This window comes from Vitis riparia, chromosome 18 (assembly GCF_004353265.1).
Source record: "Vitis riparia cultivar Riparia Gloire de Montpellier isolate 1030 chromosome 18, EGFV_Vit.rip_1.0, whole genome shotgun sequence".
Taxonomy (NCBI): domain Eukaryota; kingdom Viridiplantae; phylum Streptophyta; class Magnoliopsida; order Vitales; family Vitaceae; genus Vitis; species Vitis riparia.
Window position 1 is genome coordinate 13,565,920 of NC_048448.1, and position 21,001 is coordinate 13,586,920.

Below are 21,001 nucleotides of genomic sequence, written 5' to 3' on the forward strand. Positions count from 1 at the left end.
AAAATAACTAATAGAAAAAATAAAAAAGAATAATCAATAAATGAAATTTAATTCTTTTTTTATTTTCATATAAAAAATAGCATTAAACAAGGTATTCATTGTTCATTTTTAAAAATAAAAAAATAAAAACTAGAAAAATATTTTAAAAACAAGCTCAAACATAATCTATATAATTTTTAACTACTTATTTTCATTTAAAAAGAGTAAATATACTATTCAACCTTTTTATATGAGAAAAATTCAATTTATACTGTACTATGTATTGATATAATCCATTTTTAAATATGAAAGCATTTTAATTGGATATTTAAAATAAAAACTCTCAATCCATCCTCTTTCTCTCTCTTTTTTTTTTTCTTATTTCAATAAATTTCCTTAATAAACAAATTTGCAACATTTTATATAACTTATTACCAAAAGTCTATGTTCAAAAAATTAAAATAAGGAAGGAAAAAGATTAAAAAAAAAAAATCTTTTTATTTTATAATAGTAAAAAAAATAAACTTTAAAATACTTTTTAGTATAAAAGAAAAAAAAAAGTAAATATATTCAAATAGTGTTTTAATCATTAAATTATTTACTTCTAAAATGTAAAAGATAATTTTTATTCATTTAAATTAAATTTTTTTTAAAAGTGTTTTCTAAAATAGTTTTTGAATCATTAATATAATTTTTGTTTATTTATACTTTAAAAATATAAAATAATGCTGATTTTTCAATTATTTTTAAAAGAGTTTTAAAAAATAATGAAAAATTAAAAAAAAAATTGATTAAATAAGAGAGAATTTTATAGAAGTGACACATAAAGAGTGGTGATATAAAAACAAAAATGATAGGTATAAGTTAAAGGGATATTTTTATTTATTCATATCTCATATTATTATAATCAATTATGAGTATTTGAAGAACTTTTTATTAATTATCAGGCTCAAAGTGAGTGTAAAACACAATTCTCCCAAAAACCAGACCCGTGACATTGACTTTGTCAAACAAAACAATCCCAAACTATCAAATGGCGACGAAGCCCGTGACCTTGGTGGGCCTTATTACATTTGCCAGGACCGGGATCTAGGCTTCAACTCTGACATTACATATATTATGTGCTTTCACATGACCTAAACAGCACTTAAGATACAAAGTAGGACAAGATAATTTTTTATATTTACTAGTGCCCATTAAATCAAACCCAAAACCGATATGGTGGCCAACACTAGTCTTTTTAACTAGGACTATAATAATTAGAGGGATAAGCCTTGATACAATATACTCTCATTAATTAGACTGCATTCACAGCAATCTTCATCCCAGACTCACAGTGGCCAGCATAGTTGCATATGAAGAAGCTCTGTCCCTTCACCAGCTTTATCTGTTCCTTACCGCTTTGATACACTTTGGCACCTGCCGGAGTGGTGCAGCTGCTGTATCCACCTTCATTCACGGAAACCACATTGTGGACCTTTGAATCATAGTTAAATGCTGCAACATATATCCATACATACCCAATCAGTTATTAATACGGAACGCAGGTGGTTTCTTCATCCTTGCCTAATGTAATATGCTCATAATGAAGTGTATACATAATATAACCCCATCTGAAAACAGTTTTGTAACTCGGAAACAAGTTTGACATTTTTTTTTTATCAATGAAAGTGTTTTCTTCTAGAAGTGTTCTTGAAAAATTTATCTATGAAGTATTTTTTTCAAGAAATATTGTGAAGTAGATGAATGATAATGTAACTTACCTAGCACATCACCGGCCCTAAATCGCTTTCCTTTAGGCCAGTTAGCGGAGTTGAAGGTCCAGCCAGCAGAGCCTCCAACGGTATAGGTTGCTCCATGAACTGGGGCGGAGTACTGAATCAATAAGCAAATTACTGCAACCATGATGAGCAGCATGGCTCTGCCTGCACTGCCTCTTCCCTCACTAGACATCTCAAGAGTGGAAATAGCTAGCAAAGGGAAGCTGAAGTTGTGAGAGTCAGAAGTTATCCCTTGATATTGCAAAGCGGAGGAGGGTGGGTGGGCCTTTTAAAGGCTGAATTGGAGCTAGGACAAGAAATGTGGCTCCCATATGTTTAAATTAAAACGAAACGATACAAGGAGTTTTTATTTTTTAAAAGCATATGTTCCAACCAACTCCATAATAGCCGCTGAGTTGGACTTTGTGGTGTTGATTTAAAGCTAGTGGCATCTAGAGAGTGTGATTACACGCATGATCAATCTGTTATATATATATATTGTTGGTTAAAAATAAAGTGTAAGAAGAGTTGCACTTTTAAAAAATAACTTTTGAAAATAAAGTGTAAGAAGGGTTACACTTTTAATGTGTGAATTAAACACATGATTAAGTTTTGAAATGTTACAAAACTTGAAAGGTTAAGGAAGACAATGAGTCTTCTCATCTTTGTAACTTTATAAAACTTAAGAGGTTAAGTGTAAGAGAGTTACACATTTGAGATTAAATCATGTTTAATGTGTGAATTAAACATATGATTTAATTTTTTGAATGTTACAAAGATGGAGAGATTGAGGAAGACAATGGGTTTTTTCTCATCCTTGTAACCTTTTTTTTTCAACTCTAAGAGTGTTTTATATGACTTTTCTTCTTTTTGAAATCTTATGCAGAAAAGTGTGAAAAGGCTTGATCAATCTCAAGACTATTTCCATTAGTTCCCTAAAGATTTCTAAAAGTGGGAGGAAATAGAGTCTTTGGACAAAGTTCCAAGAACTTGTTTGAGTCTTTCTTGTGTTATTCTTCTCTTGTTCTTATTTTGTAACTTTGAGAGTTTTATTGTATCAAAGTGAGTGTTTGAGAGTATTTCTTTTCTCCATTGTATCCAAATTTTCAAAACACAATCAAGGTGGATTCGAATCAGCCCACTCCATTGAGATCTGATTGGATGGCTGTGGCTCAAGTCCTTCGTTAATTAAGTTTAGGGATGTTGCTACATCCAAATCCAAACTATTTAGTTAAATTAATCATGTCCTCGAAGGATCACATTGACAGCTTTTTTCTAATTTTTATATACATATTGTTGGGGTTTGAAAAAGCCATTAGAGTAAATCAAGAAGAGAACTAGTCATTTTTCTTACTCTATGCTGCCATAATTTTAATCTAATTAAAGTTCCACTAGTGCAATCCGGACCAAAAGTCAGGCTTGAGTAATCAATTTATGATTTGGATAAGGCTTTGGTTTGAGTTTTTTAATCATTCTGGTTTAGCTTAAATGGAAGTCCAACTAATGAATCAATTTAATATTTTCATCATACTTATCATTTCTAGTACCCTATATAATAATATTTATTTTATTACTTTCAATAGAAAAATATTAAATTGTAATTATCTTATATATTGTTTCATTTTGTTATTTTCTATTTAAATTCTAATATAAATATATTAATTTAAAATACAAATTTTTAAAAAAAAATACTGTACAATTATCTTCAACTCAACCTAATCTTATCCAACCTAATTTTTTCTTTATCTACAACTTAATAACCCTAGTCTAATTTGAATTCAACTAAAATTTGAAAAAATGAATTATAAAGAAAGAAAAAAAGTCCAAATTTTTTAGACATCTAAGTTTAAAGTATCCCCATTATTTGAGAATATTATATGTTTAATATATTATTAATTAATTAAGGTATTTGTTTTCAATTGTATTTTTTTTAATTCTTAAGATTTTTTCAATAAATTTTAAAATAATAAATTACATTCAAGATCACTATTATAAGAAAGCTCTAGTACCATATGTTATGTTAAAAAAGCTTTGGTACCACTTATTATATGTACGAAAAAAAGTGAGAAATAATAAACAAAAAAAACCTGGGGCATATCGCTCAAATCATTGGTCCAGTCCTGGATGTAGCTTTTCCCCCAGGCAAGATGCCTAATATTTACAATGCGCTAGTAGTTAAGGGTCGAGATTCTGTCGGTCAACAAATTAATGTGACTTGTGAGGTACAGCAATTATTAGGAAATAATTGAGTTAGAGTTGTGGCTATGAGTGCTACAAATGGTCTAATGAGAGGAATGGAAGTGATTGACATGGGAGCTCCTCTAAGTGTTCCAATCGGTGGAGCGACTCCTGGATGAATTTTCAATGTGCTTGGAGAGCCTGTTGATAATTTAGGTCCTATAGATACTTGCACAACATCTCCTATTCATAGATCTACACCCGCCTTTATACAGTTAGATACAAAATTATCTATTTTTGAAATAGGAATTCAAGTTGTAGATCTTTTAGCCCCTTAAACAAATAAGAAAACAATTATATTTGAACATAAAATTTAATGCGGTTTGACAATGTGTCTATATTCATAGAAAAAGAGGAAATTAATTCACCACAGTCAAAGAATTAATTGTAATCCTAAAACTCTCAAATCCCAAAAGTTGAAGTTGACAGAAATTAAGTTAGATAAAAAGGTAAAAATTGTTAGATCTAATAAAGGTGATAGTCATTAATATGGAAAATATCAAGACAATGTCCATTGCTAAATTCTTAGAAAAGCATGAGATATGTGCTCAATACACTAGGTTAAGTTGACCATAATAAAACGGTGTAGTTGAAAGGTGTAACCTTAATGGACATGGTTATGATAATTATATACGTTAAGTAATTATATATTTCCTATATTACCATGGTTGCATACTCTTAAAGCTATCATGTATTTGCATAAACCCTCCATTTTGTCCTAGTAACACATGTTACTCCGTGTATTTTCCTTCACTTCTTATTATTTTATAACCATCCCGCAGTAGTCCATTGTCACTCATTTGATACTATTTTTGAGCCACCTTTAGAGATTCTTTGTCAAGGGATTATTATAGATCCCATTTGTGACCATAGTTACACCTTATTTTAGTACATTTAGCTGCATTTCTAGGTTTAGTTCACTTAGTTGCACTTTATCTCAATTTTAGCTCACTTAATTGCATTTTAACTTCATTCACTTAATGATACCTTAGGTTTAGTTCACTTAATCGCACTTTATCTCAGGTTCAGCTCACTTAATCATACTTTATCTCAGATTCAGCTCATATCAACCCACTTAGTCACACTTTAGGTTAGTTCACTTAATGGCACTTTAGTTCAGCTCGCCTAGTTACATTTTAAGTTAGTTCACTAAGTTTAGTTCGCTTAGCTGCATTTTAAGAATTTTCTTAGTTGCACCTTAGTTAGGTTGCACTTTAGGCTAGTTCATCTTAGTTGCACTTTAATTCATTCCATTTAAGTACACTTTAAGTTAATTCATCTAAGTGTATTTTAAGATAGTTTATCTAGATGTATTTTCGGAAAATTTTTAGGTGAATTTTAGGACAACATTTTACATCATCTTACATGACATGAGCATGGGAGCGCTTATTTGGGAAGATAAGAAAGACATTAAGACATTGACATTTTGGTGAGTTTGAGTTAGGAAGGAGTCTTTTATGATAGGAAGACACAAATTAAAACATTGATATTTTGGAGCTTTTTTATTATTATTTTTAAGATTTGGAACGCTCCCATTGAAGACATGGAGAGATTCACACGGCTACATGGAGAATTTTTTTGGACCGAGGAGATTATTGAATAAGGAAAGAGGAGTCTTTGGAAGGTGGGCTGGCATTGAGACTTTTTCCATTGAGAGGACTCTTACAGACACGGTTTTTGAGGATTCTTTGGGACTTGTGGCTGCCATATATTGTTATAGGAAGACAAGGATTGAAATTTAATTTTGGAGGAGAGATACACGGTTTTAGGAAGGTAGGAGGATTTTTAGGAGATCAAGAAGACTCTTTAGTGAGGATTCTCTTAAATAAAAGGATGTGTGCTACCACTTGCCATAAGAGAGGGCTGCCATAGAGAGTTTTATATGAGAAAGGAATCTTCATATAAGGATATGGGCTGCCACTTGCCATATGAGATTTTTGAGATAAGGACTTTGAGATCACACATAGGCTACCACTGGCCATAAGAGTTGGGATTTTTAATTTTTTTAGGAGACCCATACACAGGGAAAGAGGGATTAAGATATCATGCCATGAGCATTAGATAAGAAAACCCGGTTGCCACATTAAGGAGTCTACGGATTGGAGAGATAGAGGGAAAGTAGGAGAGCTTTCCTATTGTATGTTGAACAAGCTTTGGTATTTAATTTGGGCATAACTTTCACTATAGATATCGAAATAAGGTTATTATTAAAGCTATGAAACACTAACAGAAAGGGCTACAACTATTTATTGAGAACTTTTCATAAATCAATTGTTATTAAGGATTAAATCTCATGACAAGGTTTAGATGATCTTTCCCATCATATGTTGAACAAACTTCGGTATTTTGAACATAACTTTAGATACAAATATCAAAACGAGGTGATTCTTGAAGATGTGGAAATCTAAGAGTAAGGGCTATAATTCATATGCTGAACTTATCCTAAATCAAGGGAGAAAATTTGGTGACAAAATTCAAATATAAGATGAGCCTAATTGGAGGATTCCCTTGGTGTAGACGTTTTGGAGATTGAGAAGAGAACTTATCCTAAATCAAGGGAGAAAATTTGGTGACAAAATTCAAATATAAGATTAGCCTAATGGGAGGATTCCCTTGGTGTAGACGTTTTGGAGATTGAGAAGAGAAGAAAGTGGTGGCCGCGTATAGAAGGTGGCTCATGCACCATTGTAAGGTGGAGTTAGAAGAGGAAATGTGAGGTCTTAAGAAGAAAGGTGAAATCTTGAGAGGCAAAAGTGAAGTCTTGAGAGACTAGGAGAGGTATGTTATATTTTCTTTTATTTACACTCCTTGTTTATGATCATCTCTTTACCTTCTTCCTTTCTTTCCATCTTGTTTGGATTTAGGCTTATCTTTGGTTGGTGTGGATGCATAGGCGACATGGATTATTGATTTCCATTTATTTGATGATTATTGAGGATGATTGCTTATTGATGCTAGAGATTTCTGGTTTTTTTTTTTCCATTCTCTATTTTTAAGCCTCTTCGATTATCATATGGTTTTCTTTCTCTATTTTTTCATAAAGATTCAATCTTTTTGTGTTCTAAGTTCATCTTGTGTTTCTTGGTCACAAAAAAAATCTTTTTTTTTTAAACATGCAACCTTGTTTCATTTTATGTAGATTTGAAAAGTTTTTTGTTTTCGAGTTCTCACATGAATAAAAATTTATTGCTCCAAATATTGGAGTAATATTTTATTCTCATCAGCTTCCTCATGATTATGAAGGATTAGGGAACATGGATTAAATTCATATATGTTAATTTGGACCTTAATGAAGTCCATCTTTCAATCATTTTTTTTCCGAATAAAAGCCTACTACCACGGTTTGTTCAACCCATTGACTTTTGGAATAAAAAATTAGAATCAAATGGGTTATGATTTTTCTAAAATTATTTTGATATTTATATGGTGTTCCTAACTTCTTAGACTTGTCAAATAAATTAGGCTTAAAATAATTGTTTAAATTGAGATATTTAAATCAATTTTTACACAAGTCTAGTTTTAACCTTATTCTAGACACCTAAAATGATTTTGCAAATTTAAATTATTTCTTAAGCACCATAATTCTTATTGATATTTTTTTCTTAATCTACACTTCTTGAAATTAATTTTAAGACCCTATTTCATTATAAACCAATTCCCCAAGAGGGAGAAAACAATTCTTTTTGTTACACCTATTGCATTGACCCTATTATATGGTCAGGGATTATTTGCCTTGATATAAAAATCCTTCTTGTGTGATTAAATCATATTTTTATTTTTCCTGTAAAATAAGCATATTGAATATATTGTAAAATTTTGCTCTTGATTTTACTATGCTTCTAGGTTAGTCAAATAAATTTATTCCAAAATACTATCAAAATTTGTTATATTTCTAACCAATGTGATTGTAATGAAATCCAGTATTGGATAGGATACAATTTAATAACTTGGCCTTTTGAATTGTAATCGAGGCATATTAAAGATGTTGTCCAATTTTTTTCATGACAAATTTTAGGATTTATTTTTCAAGCTCCTCTATTTTGATTGTATACTGATGGTTCTATGTAATGTCCCTAATATAATGAAATTTAGTATTGATTGACATGTGATTAAATAATCCAGGTTTTTATATTGTAATATAGACATGTTAAAGATGTTATCCAATTTTTTTCATGATAAAATTCCATCTCTAGGTTTTTTTTTTTAAGATTTATTATGTAAGTATCCATTGTTCTAACCAGTGCTATATGTTTTGTAGAGTGTTGAAAATTTTGATTTAATATGGATTAATTGAGGGTTGATTAATTTATATTGACAATTAAGTTGCTTTTTAAACACTTTGAGGATGATACCAAATTTCTATTTTAATAAAATACCATGTCTAAATATTTTGTCCTAATTTATGTTATAAACACTTCAATTTGCTCTGTTGCTTATTGTTTTGCTTATTCTTGATAATTCACCTTTTTATGTACAATTAAGAGTTCTTTTAATCTTAGTTTATGTTGAGGGCATGTTGCACATTTCAGGTATGTATCTCTTTACTTCATTATATCACTTTAATATATTTCATTTGGCCTTTTTTTTTTACCTATGCATTTATGATGTATTTATTTTTGCCTATACATTGACTTCACTACTGATCTTTGATTTGTGATTTGGGTTGATCCATGTTATGTATGATGTATCATGATTTTTTTTTATTCATCGTTGTATAGTGTTGAGCTAACATTTATTGTCTTATGAAAGCACTTTGTTTAGTATCAAGGTACACTCTTTTTCTCCTTCCTTTGAATTATTTTCTAAGTATGCATGTATTGTTTGAATGACTTTTAATAATGCTTTGACTTATTATGTATTTCTTGATTCTTGATATTCACTAATTTAAAAATCAATTATCATAATTACCTTGACTAATAGAGCTCTTTATTTATGGCTTAAAGGGATGCTATCTTAATGGACCTTCCTGATAGGTAATCTAACCCCTAGATTCAAACTCAGATTTTCAAAGACACTTTTCCAAATGAGGAGTCATATTTTAGAGTTTTGTTTCTTATTTTATTTTTCTTTTAAAAATAAATGGTGACTCCAATTTTTACAAGAATCAATTTTTCATGAAAAAAAAATGAAATTCACCATAAGTGAGGATGCACGTGAAAAATGCAGGTCCACAATTTGTTAAACTAGATTCCTAGTTAGGTTGTTCTAAAGATACTTTTTCAAAATGCGTGGATTGGAAAGAAGCCGAGTTAAAGGCAGTTGTATGTTTAAAGTTATTCGATAGAGGCAAGAACACATGAAGAGAAATTAGATTCTCAAGCAATTAGTGATTACTTTATTGGTTATCTAGAAAAATCCTTATGGTGTGGGTTTTACTATCCTAACCATATTCAAAAGAATTGTGGAAGTTGGTAATGGTAGTTTCATTCAAAATTGTGAAGTTAATGAAAGTAAAAATTCACAAAATAAATTTATTCAAAGAAATCAGGGTTCAAGTTCTATAACTTCTCAAAATGTTGTATCTACAATTTGTTGAATAAAATGATGATAATATTGAACAACAAATTGATGATGATTCACTTCATACCAATACTATCAATAAACCCATCACAGAAAAACCACTAAGGAGTAACATGATTAAGAAGATTTGCTCATCGAAATGACAATTAAATTTTGATATAAGAATCAATAAAGAGTCAATTTCACTTTCACAACCCATAAAAGTTCATATTCTACTAAATGGATTGATGACATGAATGATGAATTGAAATCCATGGAATAAACTAAAGTCTGTGATCTCATTCAGTTAGTTGCAAGATGTAAAAGAATAGGAGACATCCTTAAGACCAAATTAATGTGATTGTAATGGCAACATTAATTAGTAAAAGGTTAAAATTGTTACCAAAAAAATTCACTCATAAAGAAGGCATTGATTATATATGACTCTTTTGGAATCATTAATTGTGGCATTAGTAGCTCGTTATAACTTCAAGTAACATCAAATGGAGGTGAAAACAACCTTTTTGAATGAGGATTTAGGATAAGAAGCTTATAGGAATCTACCTAAAGGCTTCTCAATTAAGGATAATGATCACACACAGTGCAAACTTAAAAGGTCAATATACATACTGAAAAAATAAACCTCTCAAAAATAGTATCTTAAGTTCAATGATACAATAACTTCCTTTTGATTCAAGGAAAAAAATGTTAAGATTGTGTACTTATTTAAAGGTCAATAGAAGCAATTTTATATTTCTAATTTTGTATTTAGATTATATCTTTCTTGCTAATAATGATCTTGGTATGTTCATGCAATTAAAATCAAGAAATTTGTTTCAATGAACTTTGAAATGAAAGATATTGGAATGACAACTTGTGTAGTAGGAATTGAAATATTTTGAGATAGGCCACATGGACTATTTGATGCAATGCATATTGACAAGAATTAAGTTTATTTCCTTTATTTTAGGAATTAAGTTTATTTCTCTATTTTATTGTTTCCTTTATTTTAGTTAAAGTAGGATTGATTTCTTTTTCTAATTTTAGATAGCGATAGTTTCCTTTATTTTAGACAAGGTATGATTGGTTTCCTTTATCAATTTTAGATGGGGATAATTCCTTTGGTTTGAATTTTAAATGGTATATTTAAAGTTGATTAGGAGGATTGTGATGTAATTGTTTTTTAATTAAAATTTCAGAGATTATTCTCTCCTTTTTTGCTTGTTTTTTGGTATACTTTGAATCAACGAATTACTTTCACCCTTTTTTTTGGTATTTACATGAATCAACAAACCATGGTTTATTCTATGCTTCTGCTTAATTAGTTTGTATCAAAGCACTCTTGCTAGGGTTCACCTTCATGTCGCCTTGACATCGACTTGATAAGATGGATGAACTACAATTATAGATGGCAAAGTAGTAACAATAGATTGTTGGGAACCTTGGATTGCTCTATTCCCTTACCCTGGTTCAAATAAGTGCATGTAAGTCTACCCTAGGCCTCTAAATCCTATGCAACGAAAGCAAAAACAAATTTTTAACAAAATTGGAACTAGAGAAAAGCCATTAGAAAACTTTAACTTTGATTTGGATGTTCCCAAATCAATTTCACTCAAAGAAGATAGAGAACAAAGAATCTGGAAGTCTCGTACAACTAAAATCTTTCTCCTGATGACTCGAACCATGATCTTGGCACTCCAAAGTGTAGGATTTGGAAAGGAGGAATCCTAGGCTCTCTTTTTTTAGAGATGGAAGACAATTGTCTCTCAAAAACCTTGGCCCATAAGGGGGTATTTAGGGTTCCCCTACTAAGCTTAAGTGACTTGAGTCCACCAAGTCTTAAGTCACTTAATCTAGCCCAAAATGAGTCATAATTGATTAATTAACCATACAGGTTCATCTAATTAATCAATTAACTCAATCTAGAGAACTTGTTCACAATCCTCTATACAACCTTGCATAATTATCAAAATGCCTTTATGCACAAGAGTCAACCAAGAGCCAATTCAACCCTCATAAACCGTGTCATCAGGGTATATGAGCTTAGAGCAAGGATCACTAGGACCCATAGGAGTATTGGCGCTCTCATAATCCAATTTTGAAGTTGATTCAAAACTCCACTAAAGAGAATCAATTGCGCTCTAAAACCCTATGTAAATAAAAATGAGACAAAGCTTGGGTCTATGACTTACTATCAACTTCATGCAGACTCCCCATGAATTGGTATCTGTAATCTAATAAGGTAGTTCTATCATGATTGGAGCTAAAATATGTGCTCTAAAGGCACATATTCGATATGATTTGTGCACCAAAGGACATTCAAATCACCCAACTTAACCTAAATCGATGTTAAGGCCCTAGCCATGAGTTTAATTTATATTTTAGAGACTTATCTTAGGTTCAAGGGAGGAAAAGGGTGCAAGTTGAATTACTTTAGATTTTGAAAGATCAAGAAAGGGTCAAATGAGGAAATAAGTGAGTCAAGACTCATGGGCCATAAGGAAAGGCAAGGAAAGGATATTATGAGTTTGGAAAATGAAAAAATGACCATTGTGGAGAAAGAAATAAGGCAAGAAAACATGGAAAATGAGGCATGAAGCAAGATTCAGTTGCATGAAAATTTAGAACTCAAAAATCTAATGGTAATATATACTCTGATTCGAGTACAAATTTAGCACACTTTCTGGAGTCTCGAAGCTCGAGAAGTCAAGAGTCCAACGCACTAAGCTGAAGGATCATTTCGAAATGATTTCGAAATTCAACTTATAATTTTGAAATTCAACTTATGAATTCTCGAATCCACTTCGAAATGACACCAATTTCGAATTCACCCACTACCACTTTGATATTTCGCCTCCTCTACCTTGGGAATTGCATCGAGGGCACTCCATCCGCCCTAAGTGACCCTACACGACTAGAAATCACTATTTTATTATTTTTTTAAATCATTTTTAGGAAATTATTTTGTAATAATTGGCCAATGAGAGTGTGCCACATGTTAGGTAATTGAAGATATTATATAAACTCTCTTTATTCTAGGTTTTAGGGATCTTGGATCTTTTTCCAGAGAGTTTGACATTGAAGGTGGAAGAAGATGAGAACTTTGGTTTGTTTTCTTTTTCTTATTTATTAAATATATTGTTTTTAGTTTCTTTTGATTCAAATTATGGATTTTTACCCTATTATGAATTGTGAATGTGACATCACCCCCATGAGAGGCTAAAAGCCAACTTGGGGTTTGAAGCATGAAAACCTAAGGGCTAGGGAACCTATAGGGACAATGGGTAAATTATTATAACAATGAGATTAATTATTGGTTGGGTGACAATTTATCAATTTTTTTTATCCTATCCTTGTGAGTGAGGTTAGGGAATGATACGGTAGGTTATTACCCGATACTAATGATTCTTGGTAATTCTTGATCATTAGTTATCTTCATCTTCCCTATCGTTACTTTCCCCAAAACAAAGCTATAAGGAGTAGAAAGGTTAAAAATCCAAATCTTAAACTAGTAATCAATCTCATTCATCTTATGGTTTTAGGAATCTGTTTTAAAAAGGAAAAATTAGGTTTCGAATGCAATTTTAAGTTATAGAACTCAACTTGATAGCAAGCGACCAAGGATCCCAAAACCCTAAGATCATATTACTTAAAAGACCCTTGTTTCCTCTAATTTCTATACCCTAGGTTGGATTGTGGAAAACCCCAAACTTGAATCAATCAAATTTAAAATCGATATCTATTTGTTATTAATTTAATTTCTTTTACTTAGTTTCACATTATTCTCATATTGTTTTTCATTTTGGGATTTAAACGAAAGCAATTCATTTATTCTAGTATTGACAATTTTCATAAGTCAGTCCTTAAGGACGATGCCCGGAATACTACAAAAGTCATAGTGACTCTTTCTCTAGTTTTTCTTTACTAGAGTTGCTACGTAAAAAAGGTTAAGTATTTTCGTACAACAGAGAAGTTCGGTCAAGAAACTAGCGTCATTGCCAGGGACTGGCAACCGTCATAACTAAGATATAGTGCATTGTTTTGTTTTAGTTCTTTTAATTTTTTTTTCTTTATATATATATTTTTCTTCTATTTTATGCTCGGTTGGGAAAGAGATCATTCAGGTAGACTTCAAAGAACAATTGAGGAATCTCAACCAAATATGGAGGAGACTGAAGAATCCAACAACAATAACAACAGGTCACGACCACCTATGTAGGACCAAAGAGCTATGAGAGAGTTTCTAAATCCTCCCAGGTTTAGCACACCATCGTGTTTTATGCTACCTCCAAATCATGATCATGTTACCATTCGGCCTCAAGTGGTATCTCAACTACCGATTCTTAAGGAGGTGGAAAATGAAAACCCATACTCTCACATCAAGGAATTTGAGGACATTGTTTCAATTTTTCGAGAAACCAACACTCCTTTGGAGATTTTCCACGTGAAGCTATTCCCCTTGTCATTGAAGGATAAAGCTAAAACTTGATTAAATAGTCTTAGACCTTATAGTATTAGAAATTGGGGTGATCTATAATTAGTTTTTTTTTTTTTTTTTTTTTTTGCAGAAATTCTTTCCAACACATAGAACCAATGCATTAAAAAATGAGATCTCAAATTTCAAGGCTATGGAGGATGAGAAATTTTTTGCATGCTGGGAAAGATTCAGGGAGATGGTTGCAACATACCCTCATCACGGATTTGACAACTGGATGCTAGTATTGTATTTCTATGAAGGCATGTCACCACCAATGAAACAACTTCTCGAGACTATGTGTGGAGGAGATTTCATGAATAAAAACCCCGATGAAACATTTCAATTCCATGATTATGTTGTCGAGGTATCTAGAAGTTGGGAATAATTAATTGTCAAGGAACCACCTAGAGATAGAACAATAATAGGGCAAGAGCTAGTGGAATGTATACCTTACTAGGAGGTTTAGATGTCTAAGCAAAGTTTGCAACCGTTATGAGAAGGTTGGATGATTTGGAAGTCAAGGGAGTTCAAGAGGTACAAATAGTCAATGAGGGAGTAACTCAATTGTGCTTGATATGTAAGTCTATAGAACATGGTGTGCAATCTTGTGCCACTCTACCTGCAATGCAAGACATGTTTTCAGAGCAATCTAATGCCTTAGGGGCATACAAGCAATTTTCTAGCAATTCTCCATATTCCAACACTTATAATCCAAGTTGGAGGAATCATATAAATCTATCATAGAGAAGAGGTAATAATGGTCAATTTCAGCAACAAGGAAATCGATTTCAGGGTAATCAGACTAATGGGCAACAAGGTTTTCAACCACAAGGTATGTCATCTCAAAATTTTCAACAGCAACCTCAAATCTCATCATCTAACTCAAGCCTGGAAGATATGATGAGAGAGTTTATACAAAATCAAGACAAGCGTAATGAAGATCAAAATAGGATAAATGCTCAAAGATCTCAAGAACTAGTAGATATTCGAACCACTTTGAGCCAACTTGCTGCAGGCTTATCTCAAGAGAAAGGAAAGTTCCCAACTTAACCACAGAAAAATCCGAGATGAGTAAATGAAGTTTCTGAAGTGCAAAATGAAGATTGCAATGCAGTTATCACACTCAGAAATGGGAAAGAATATGAAGGGCCAAAGCTACTGGTAAGTGAAGATATTCCTTTTAGAGATGAACCAATCGTGGAGAAAAATGCTAGAAATGAGAAAGAGTCTGAAAAATATGAGGAAGTCATCGTGAGCAAAGACAAAATGAGTGTTTCCAATCATTTGTCTTTCCCCTCAGCTATGCAGAGACACAAAGTGGGGAATAAGACTTTGGAGATTTTGGAAATTTTGAAGCAAGTGAAGATCAACATTCCACTCCTTTATATGATTAAGCAAGTGTTTGCTTATGCAAAGTTCCTCAAGGACTTATGCACTGTGAAGAAAATGATTAAATTAAGCAAGAAAGCATTCCTCACCAAGCAAGTTAGTGTCATCATTGATAATAAGGCAATGGTGAAGTACAAATATCCAGGTTGTCCTACCATCTCATACTAGATTGGAGACTCATTCGTGGAAAGGGCGTTGTTAGATTTGGGAGCTAGTGTAAATTTGCTTCCATATTCAATCTATAAGCAATTGGGATTGGGGGAGCTTAAGGCTACTGCAATTACACTCTCTTTAGCAGATCGTTCGATTAAAGTACCCAGAGGAGTAGTGGAAGATGTTTTGGTGCAAGTTGAAAAGTTCTACTACCCAGTGGACTTTGTGGTGTTAGATACAGAACCGTTGAAAAAATGTGTGAATTATGTTCCAATTATTCTTGGGAGACCCTTCCTTGCTACGGCCAATGCTCTCATTAACTATCGGAATGGATTAATGCAGTTATCTTTTGGGAACATGACAATAGAAATGAATGTTTTCAATTTATGCAAGCAACCAATGAACCATGATGATGTGGAAGATAAGGAAGCATGCCTTATAGAGGCCTTGGTGCAAAAACACACAGAAAAGTTAATTGAAGAAAATATAGATGATTTTTTCTCTACAATCGTTAAAGAAGAATGTATCGAAGTTGCTACAAAGTGGAAAGAAAAATGTACCATTCAATCTTTTAACAGTGTTGAGAATGATGAAGAAAACAAAAATGAGGAGGTTGAGATCAGCAAACCAGAGTTAAAGCCCCAACCACATGGTTTAAAGTATGTTTATTTAGAGGAAAATGAAGAAAAACTTGTGGTCATTTCAGGTACATTAATTGAAGAGCAAGAAATCAAACTTTTGAAGGTGCTTAAATAGAATAAAAGAGCGATTGGTTGGTCCATTGCAGATTTGAAAGGGATAAATCCCTTGATTTGCACGCATCATATTTATTTGGAAGAGAATGCAAAACCAGTAAGGCAACCACAAAGAAGGTTAAATCCCCTTATGCAAGATGTAGTCAGAAATGAGGTATTGAAGCTTTTAAATGCAGGTGTTATTTATCCTATCTCTGATAGTAGTTGGGTGAGCCCCACTCAAGTAGTACCTAAGAAAAGTGGGATAACTGTGGTGAAGAATGATGAAGAAGAGCTTATTCCTACAAGGTTGACTATAGGTTGGTGAGTATGCATTGATTTTATGAAGTTGAATGCAGTCACCAAGAAATATCATTTTCCATTACCTTTCTTAGATCAGGTTTTGGAGACGGTAGCTGGTCATGACTATTATTGCTTCTTGGATGGCTATTCAGGTTACTTTCAAATTGCCATTGCATTGAAGAATCGAGAGAAAACCACATTCACATGCCCATTTGGCACTTATGCTTATAGGCACATATCTTTTGGTTTTTGTAATGTGTCGGTCAAATTTCAAAGGTGTATGCTCAGTATCTTCAGTGACGTGGTAGAGAGAATCATGAAAATTTTCATGGATGATCTGACTGTTTATGGGAAGACTTTTCATGATTGTCTCTTAAATTTGAAAAAAGTTTTGAAAATGTGGATTGAGAAGGATTTGGTCCTAAATTGGAAGAAATGTCATTTCATGGCAACCTCAGGGGTAGTACTTGATCATATCATTTCTAGAGAGGGCATTCAGGTAGATCCAGCAAAAATTGAGTTCATCTCAAAACTACATTCGCCTACTACTATTAAAGAGGTGAGACAATTTTTGGGACATGCAGGTTTTTATAGGAAGTTCATACAGGACTTCTCAAAAATCTTTCAACCTCTTTGCGTTTTATTGCTTAAGGATGCAAAGTTCATATGGACTAAAGCATGCCAAGAAGCTTTTGAGAGACTAAAGTCACTCCTCACTACTGCACCAATTGTGAGACCTCCCAATTGGTCTCTTCCATTTGAGTTGATGTGTGATGCTAGTGACTATGCAGTGGAAGCCATACCAGGTCAAAGGGAGGATGGAAAACCATATGTGGTGTATTATGCTAGTAAAACCCTCAATGATGCTCAGAACAACTACACAACTACTAAAAATAAGCTCCTTGTAGTGGTGTTCGCACTCGATATATTCAAGAACTACCTTTTGGGAACTTCAATAGTAATTTTTAATGATCATTCGGCCTTGAAATATCTACTCAACAAAAATGATGCCAAAGCAAGACTTATCATATGGATCCTTCTTCTTCAAGAATTTAACATTCAAATCAAGGATAAGCAAGGGGTAGAGAATGCAGTTGTTGATCATCTCTCTCGAGTTAAAGTAGAGCCACATTTCTAGGAAGCACATATTAATGATGAGTTTCCTAATGATGCACTTTGTGTAGTAGAGAAGTTGCCTTGGTTCGCAAATATAATCAACTACTTGGCAACCGGAGAGCTTCCCTCAGAATGGAACATGGAGACGAAAAAGTATTTTCTTTCACGAGCAAAACACTATGCTTGGGATGATCCATATTTGTATAAGTTTTGCCCAGATCAAATTATTCGGAGATGTGTTCTAGAGAATGAACAACAAGACATATTGCGAATGTGCCATGAAAGAGCTTGTGGAAGTCATTTTGCTTTGAGGAAAACTTCAGAAAAAATTCTACGTAGTGGATTCTATTGGCCAACTATGTTCAAGGATTGTAACACTCACTGCAAAAGTTGTCCACAATGTCAACAACTGGGGAAAATCAACACAAAGTATCAAATGCCACAAAATTATATTTGTGTTGTTGAGGTATTTGATTGTTGGGGTCTTGACTTTATGAGACCATTCCCTCCTTCTTTTGGTAATCTATATATCTTGGTGGGAATGGATTATGTTTCTAAATGGGTAAAAGCAGTGGCATGCAAGAGCAATGATCACAAAGTGGTGCTCAAATTTTTAAAGGAGAATATTTTCTCTAGGTTTAGCATTCCGAGAGCAATCATTAGTGATGGAGGTTCACACTTTTGTAACAAGCCCTTTTCCACTCTTTTGCGTAAATATGGAGTGAGGCATAAAGTGTCCACCCCTTATCACCCTCAAACGAATGGGCAAGCTGAGCTAGAAAATCGGGAAATTAAGAGAATCCTCACCAAAGTAGTCAATACTACAAGAAAAGATTGGTCTAGCAAGTTGAGTGATGCACTTCGGGCATATAGGACAACTTATAAGACTGTCCTTGGCATGTCATCGTATCATACTGTTTATGGTAAAGCATGTCATTTGCCTGTAGAGCTCGAACATCGTGCATATTGGGTTATAAAGAAGATAAACTTTGATTCTAATCAAGCTGGAGCTAAAAGGAAATATGATTTGAATTAACTTGAGGCATATTGAAATGGAGTTATGAATGCTTACGTAATGCAAGGGAAAAACACAAATTCTACCATGACAAGCTTATTTTACGAAGGGAGTTCAAGCAAGGTGAAAATGTGTTGTTGTATGACTCCAAGCTTCACATTTTTCCAGGAAAGCTTAGGTCAAGGTGGAATGAGCCTTATGTAGTAAAGGAAGTCTTCCCTTATGGCACCATGACCATTCGAAATCCGAGGACTAGTAATGAATTCAAAGTTAATGGTCAGCGCTTAAAGCATTTCATGGAAAGATTTGAGACATAAGAGGAGAATCTCCATTTTCTTGATGGGGATGTTCAAAAGGGTTGAAGTATTTTCTGAAAATCCAGTAAGTAAAAATTAGATTTAGGTAAAACTTTTATTTATTTAATTTCTCTTTTATTTTATTTTATTTTATTTTATTTATTTTCCTTTGTTTAGTTTTGCATTTTCAATTAGTCATTAGCAAAGTTTAGATTCTCACCATTTATATTTTTCTCTATGCATACTTTTGCTACTAATCTTGTTGCTTTTGTGCAATACTAGTTTATATGAAGTCCCCATAATAAACTTCTCACTCAATGATCTTAAGGTAACATTAACTCATTCTTATCACTTTGATTTTAAGGAGTAAATGTAACTTTGCTTATTGTGCTTCTACATGTTTCTTGACAAATGCTAAATTATCTAGTTCTGAATTGCTTTTTCCAATTGATGCATTGACATGCTGTAATAGAGAACCATCTTGATCGATCTGAGTCCGGAACTCAGTCCTCCGTTGTGTAATAATTTTGAATGAGCTTTTTAATGGAAGCTATGACCGTTGCTGGGATTTTTTTTCTTTTTCAAAGATATTATTAAAAAATGGATGCTTAAAAAATCAATACAAAAAAGTGGTAATTTCTGCAATAGTTTTGCATAACTGATTTTTAGAAAATAAGAGTGCAAAATTTATTTTATTATTCAACAAATTGATAATCATTAAGATCGTTGATTTTGTTTTTCTTCCATTTTTTTTTTCTTTTTTTCGTGGTTTATATTCCTTTCCTTGAATTTTTCTTTCCTTCCATTTTTCCTCCCAATTTTCTTTCTCTTCATTTTCGGGGAACCAAACATAGAATTAATTTCAATAAATTTCAAATTTAATTTACCCATTATTAATTTAAAAAAAAATTAAGGTTGACTCAAAGAAATGATTAGTTCTCTGATCAGGAACCAATTAGTAACATATGAATGAGAAAAGGGGTGATAGGAATGAAAAAGGCAAGCAAAAAATGAAGCAAACATGCAACTTGTTCTTATTGAGTAGTAGTCGCATTACATCTGTCAGGAATATTATCATTTCCAAGCTCTCTTGATTAACCTTAGACTATAGTCTCATATCATATTACTTATTTTGCAGTCACGGTGATCTTCATCCCTTGAAGACAGTGCCCCTCGAAGGTACAGATGAAGGAGTTGGTACCTTTAACCAGAGTTATCTTATCATTTCCACTATTATGGACTTTTGAACCTGCAGGAGCCTTACAACTATTGTAGCCATTTATATCAACCTCAACCACATTGTGAAGCTCTGGCAAGTAGTTAAACACTGCAACAAATGAATGCATTCATGCACAAGTTTATTTGGTCAGTTGAGCTCTCAAAATGACCTTCTTTTGGTTTCGATTTAGTTAATTAACGCCTTAAAAATGCAGTGGGCAAACGCATATATATGTAGAGAAATTAATCAAACATACCTAGGACATCACCAGCCTTAAAGTTCTTTCCATTAGGCCAGTTAACCACGTCATAGATCCAGCCATCCGCATCTCCGACTGTATACGTTGCCGCATGAACCGGGGCAGAGTGAACTAGTAAGCAAAGTAGTGCCACCGTGATGAGCATGGCTTTACCAACACTGCCTCTTCCCTGAGACATCTTAAAAGGTTACTAATATAGCAGAGGAATGGAGTCGCAAGGATGAAAAACCATCTAAGGATGCATGCTACACTTGCCTTCTTATAGAGAGAGGGTAACACGATTGGCATATGTTAAGATGATAAAGACGAGATTTCTTATTCTCAAATTAAGGAATAATACAGTAATTTGATAATTTTGTCTTTATCCTTTTTTTTTTCTTTTCCCTTATTTTCTTTCTTTTTCCATTTTTATTTTTATTTTTTCTTTTTTTATTTTATTCTCTAATTAAGTGTTCCATTTTTTCCATTTTTTTCTTTTTTGAGTTGCGTTGTGCTTTAATTGTTTGTTTAAAATAAATAAATATTGTGTGTTTGAGAAGGTAATTATTGGTAGCATTTTTCCTT

At 32.6% G+C, this 21,001-nt stretch overlaps 3 protein-coding genes across 3 annotated transcripts; 1 reads left to right on the forward strand and 2 right to left on the reverse strand.

Moving 5' to 3' along the window:
• Positions 1 to 950: 950 nt before the first annotated feature.
• LOC117907360 (basic blue protein-like) lies at positions 951 to 2,001 on the reverse strand. The gene is made up of 2 exons (XM_034820868.1): positions 1,743 to 2,001; positions 951 to 1,476 (listed from the first exon to the last, which is right to left on the reverse strand). Exons 1-2 carry the CDS (start codon positions 1,930 to 1,932, stop codon positions 1,277 to 1,279), a joined length of 390 nt encoding a protein of 129 aa, XP_034676759.1. The 5' UTR covers positions 1,933 to 2,001; the 3' UTR covers positions 951 to 1,276.
• Positions 2,002 to 14,710: 12,709 nt separating this feature from the next.
• Positions 14,711 to 17,670, forward strand: LOC117905429. The gene is made up of 4 exons (XM_034818352.1): positions 14,711 to 14,785; positions 15,613 to 16,201; positions 16,283 to 16,549; positions 17,117 to 17,670. The coding sequence occupies exons 1-4, from the start codon at positions 14,711 to 14,713 to the stop codon at positions 17,668 to 17,670; spliced, it is 1,485 nt and encodes a 494-aa protein (XP_034674243.1).
• A 2,416-nt stretch (positions 17,671 to 20,086) lies between these two features.
• Positions 20,087 to 20,615, reverse strand: LOC117905430 (basic blue protein-like). The gene is made up of 2 exons (XM_034818353.1): positions 20,435 to 20,615; positions 20,087 to 20,286 (listed from the first exon to the last, which is right to left on the reverse strand). Exons 1-2 carry the CDS (start codon positions 20,613 to 20,615, stop codon positions 20,087 to 20,089), a joined length of 381 nt encoding a protein of 126 aa, XP_034674244.1.
• Between the last annotated feature and the right edge of the window lie 386 nt (positions 20,616 to 21,001).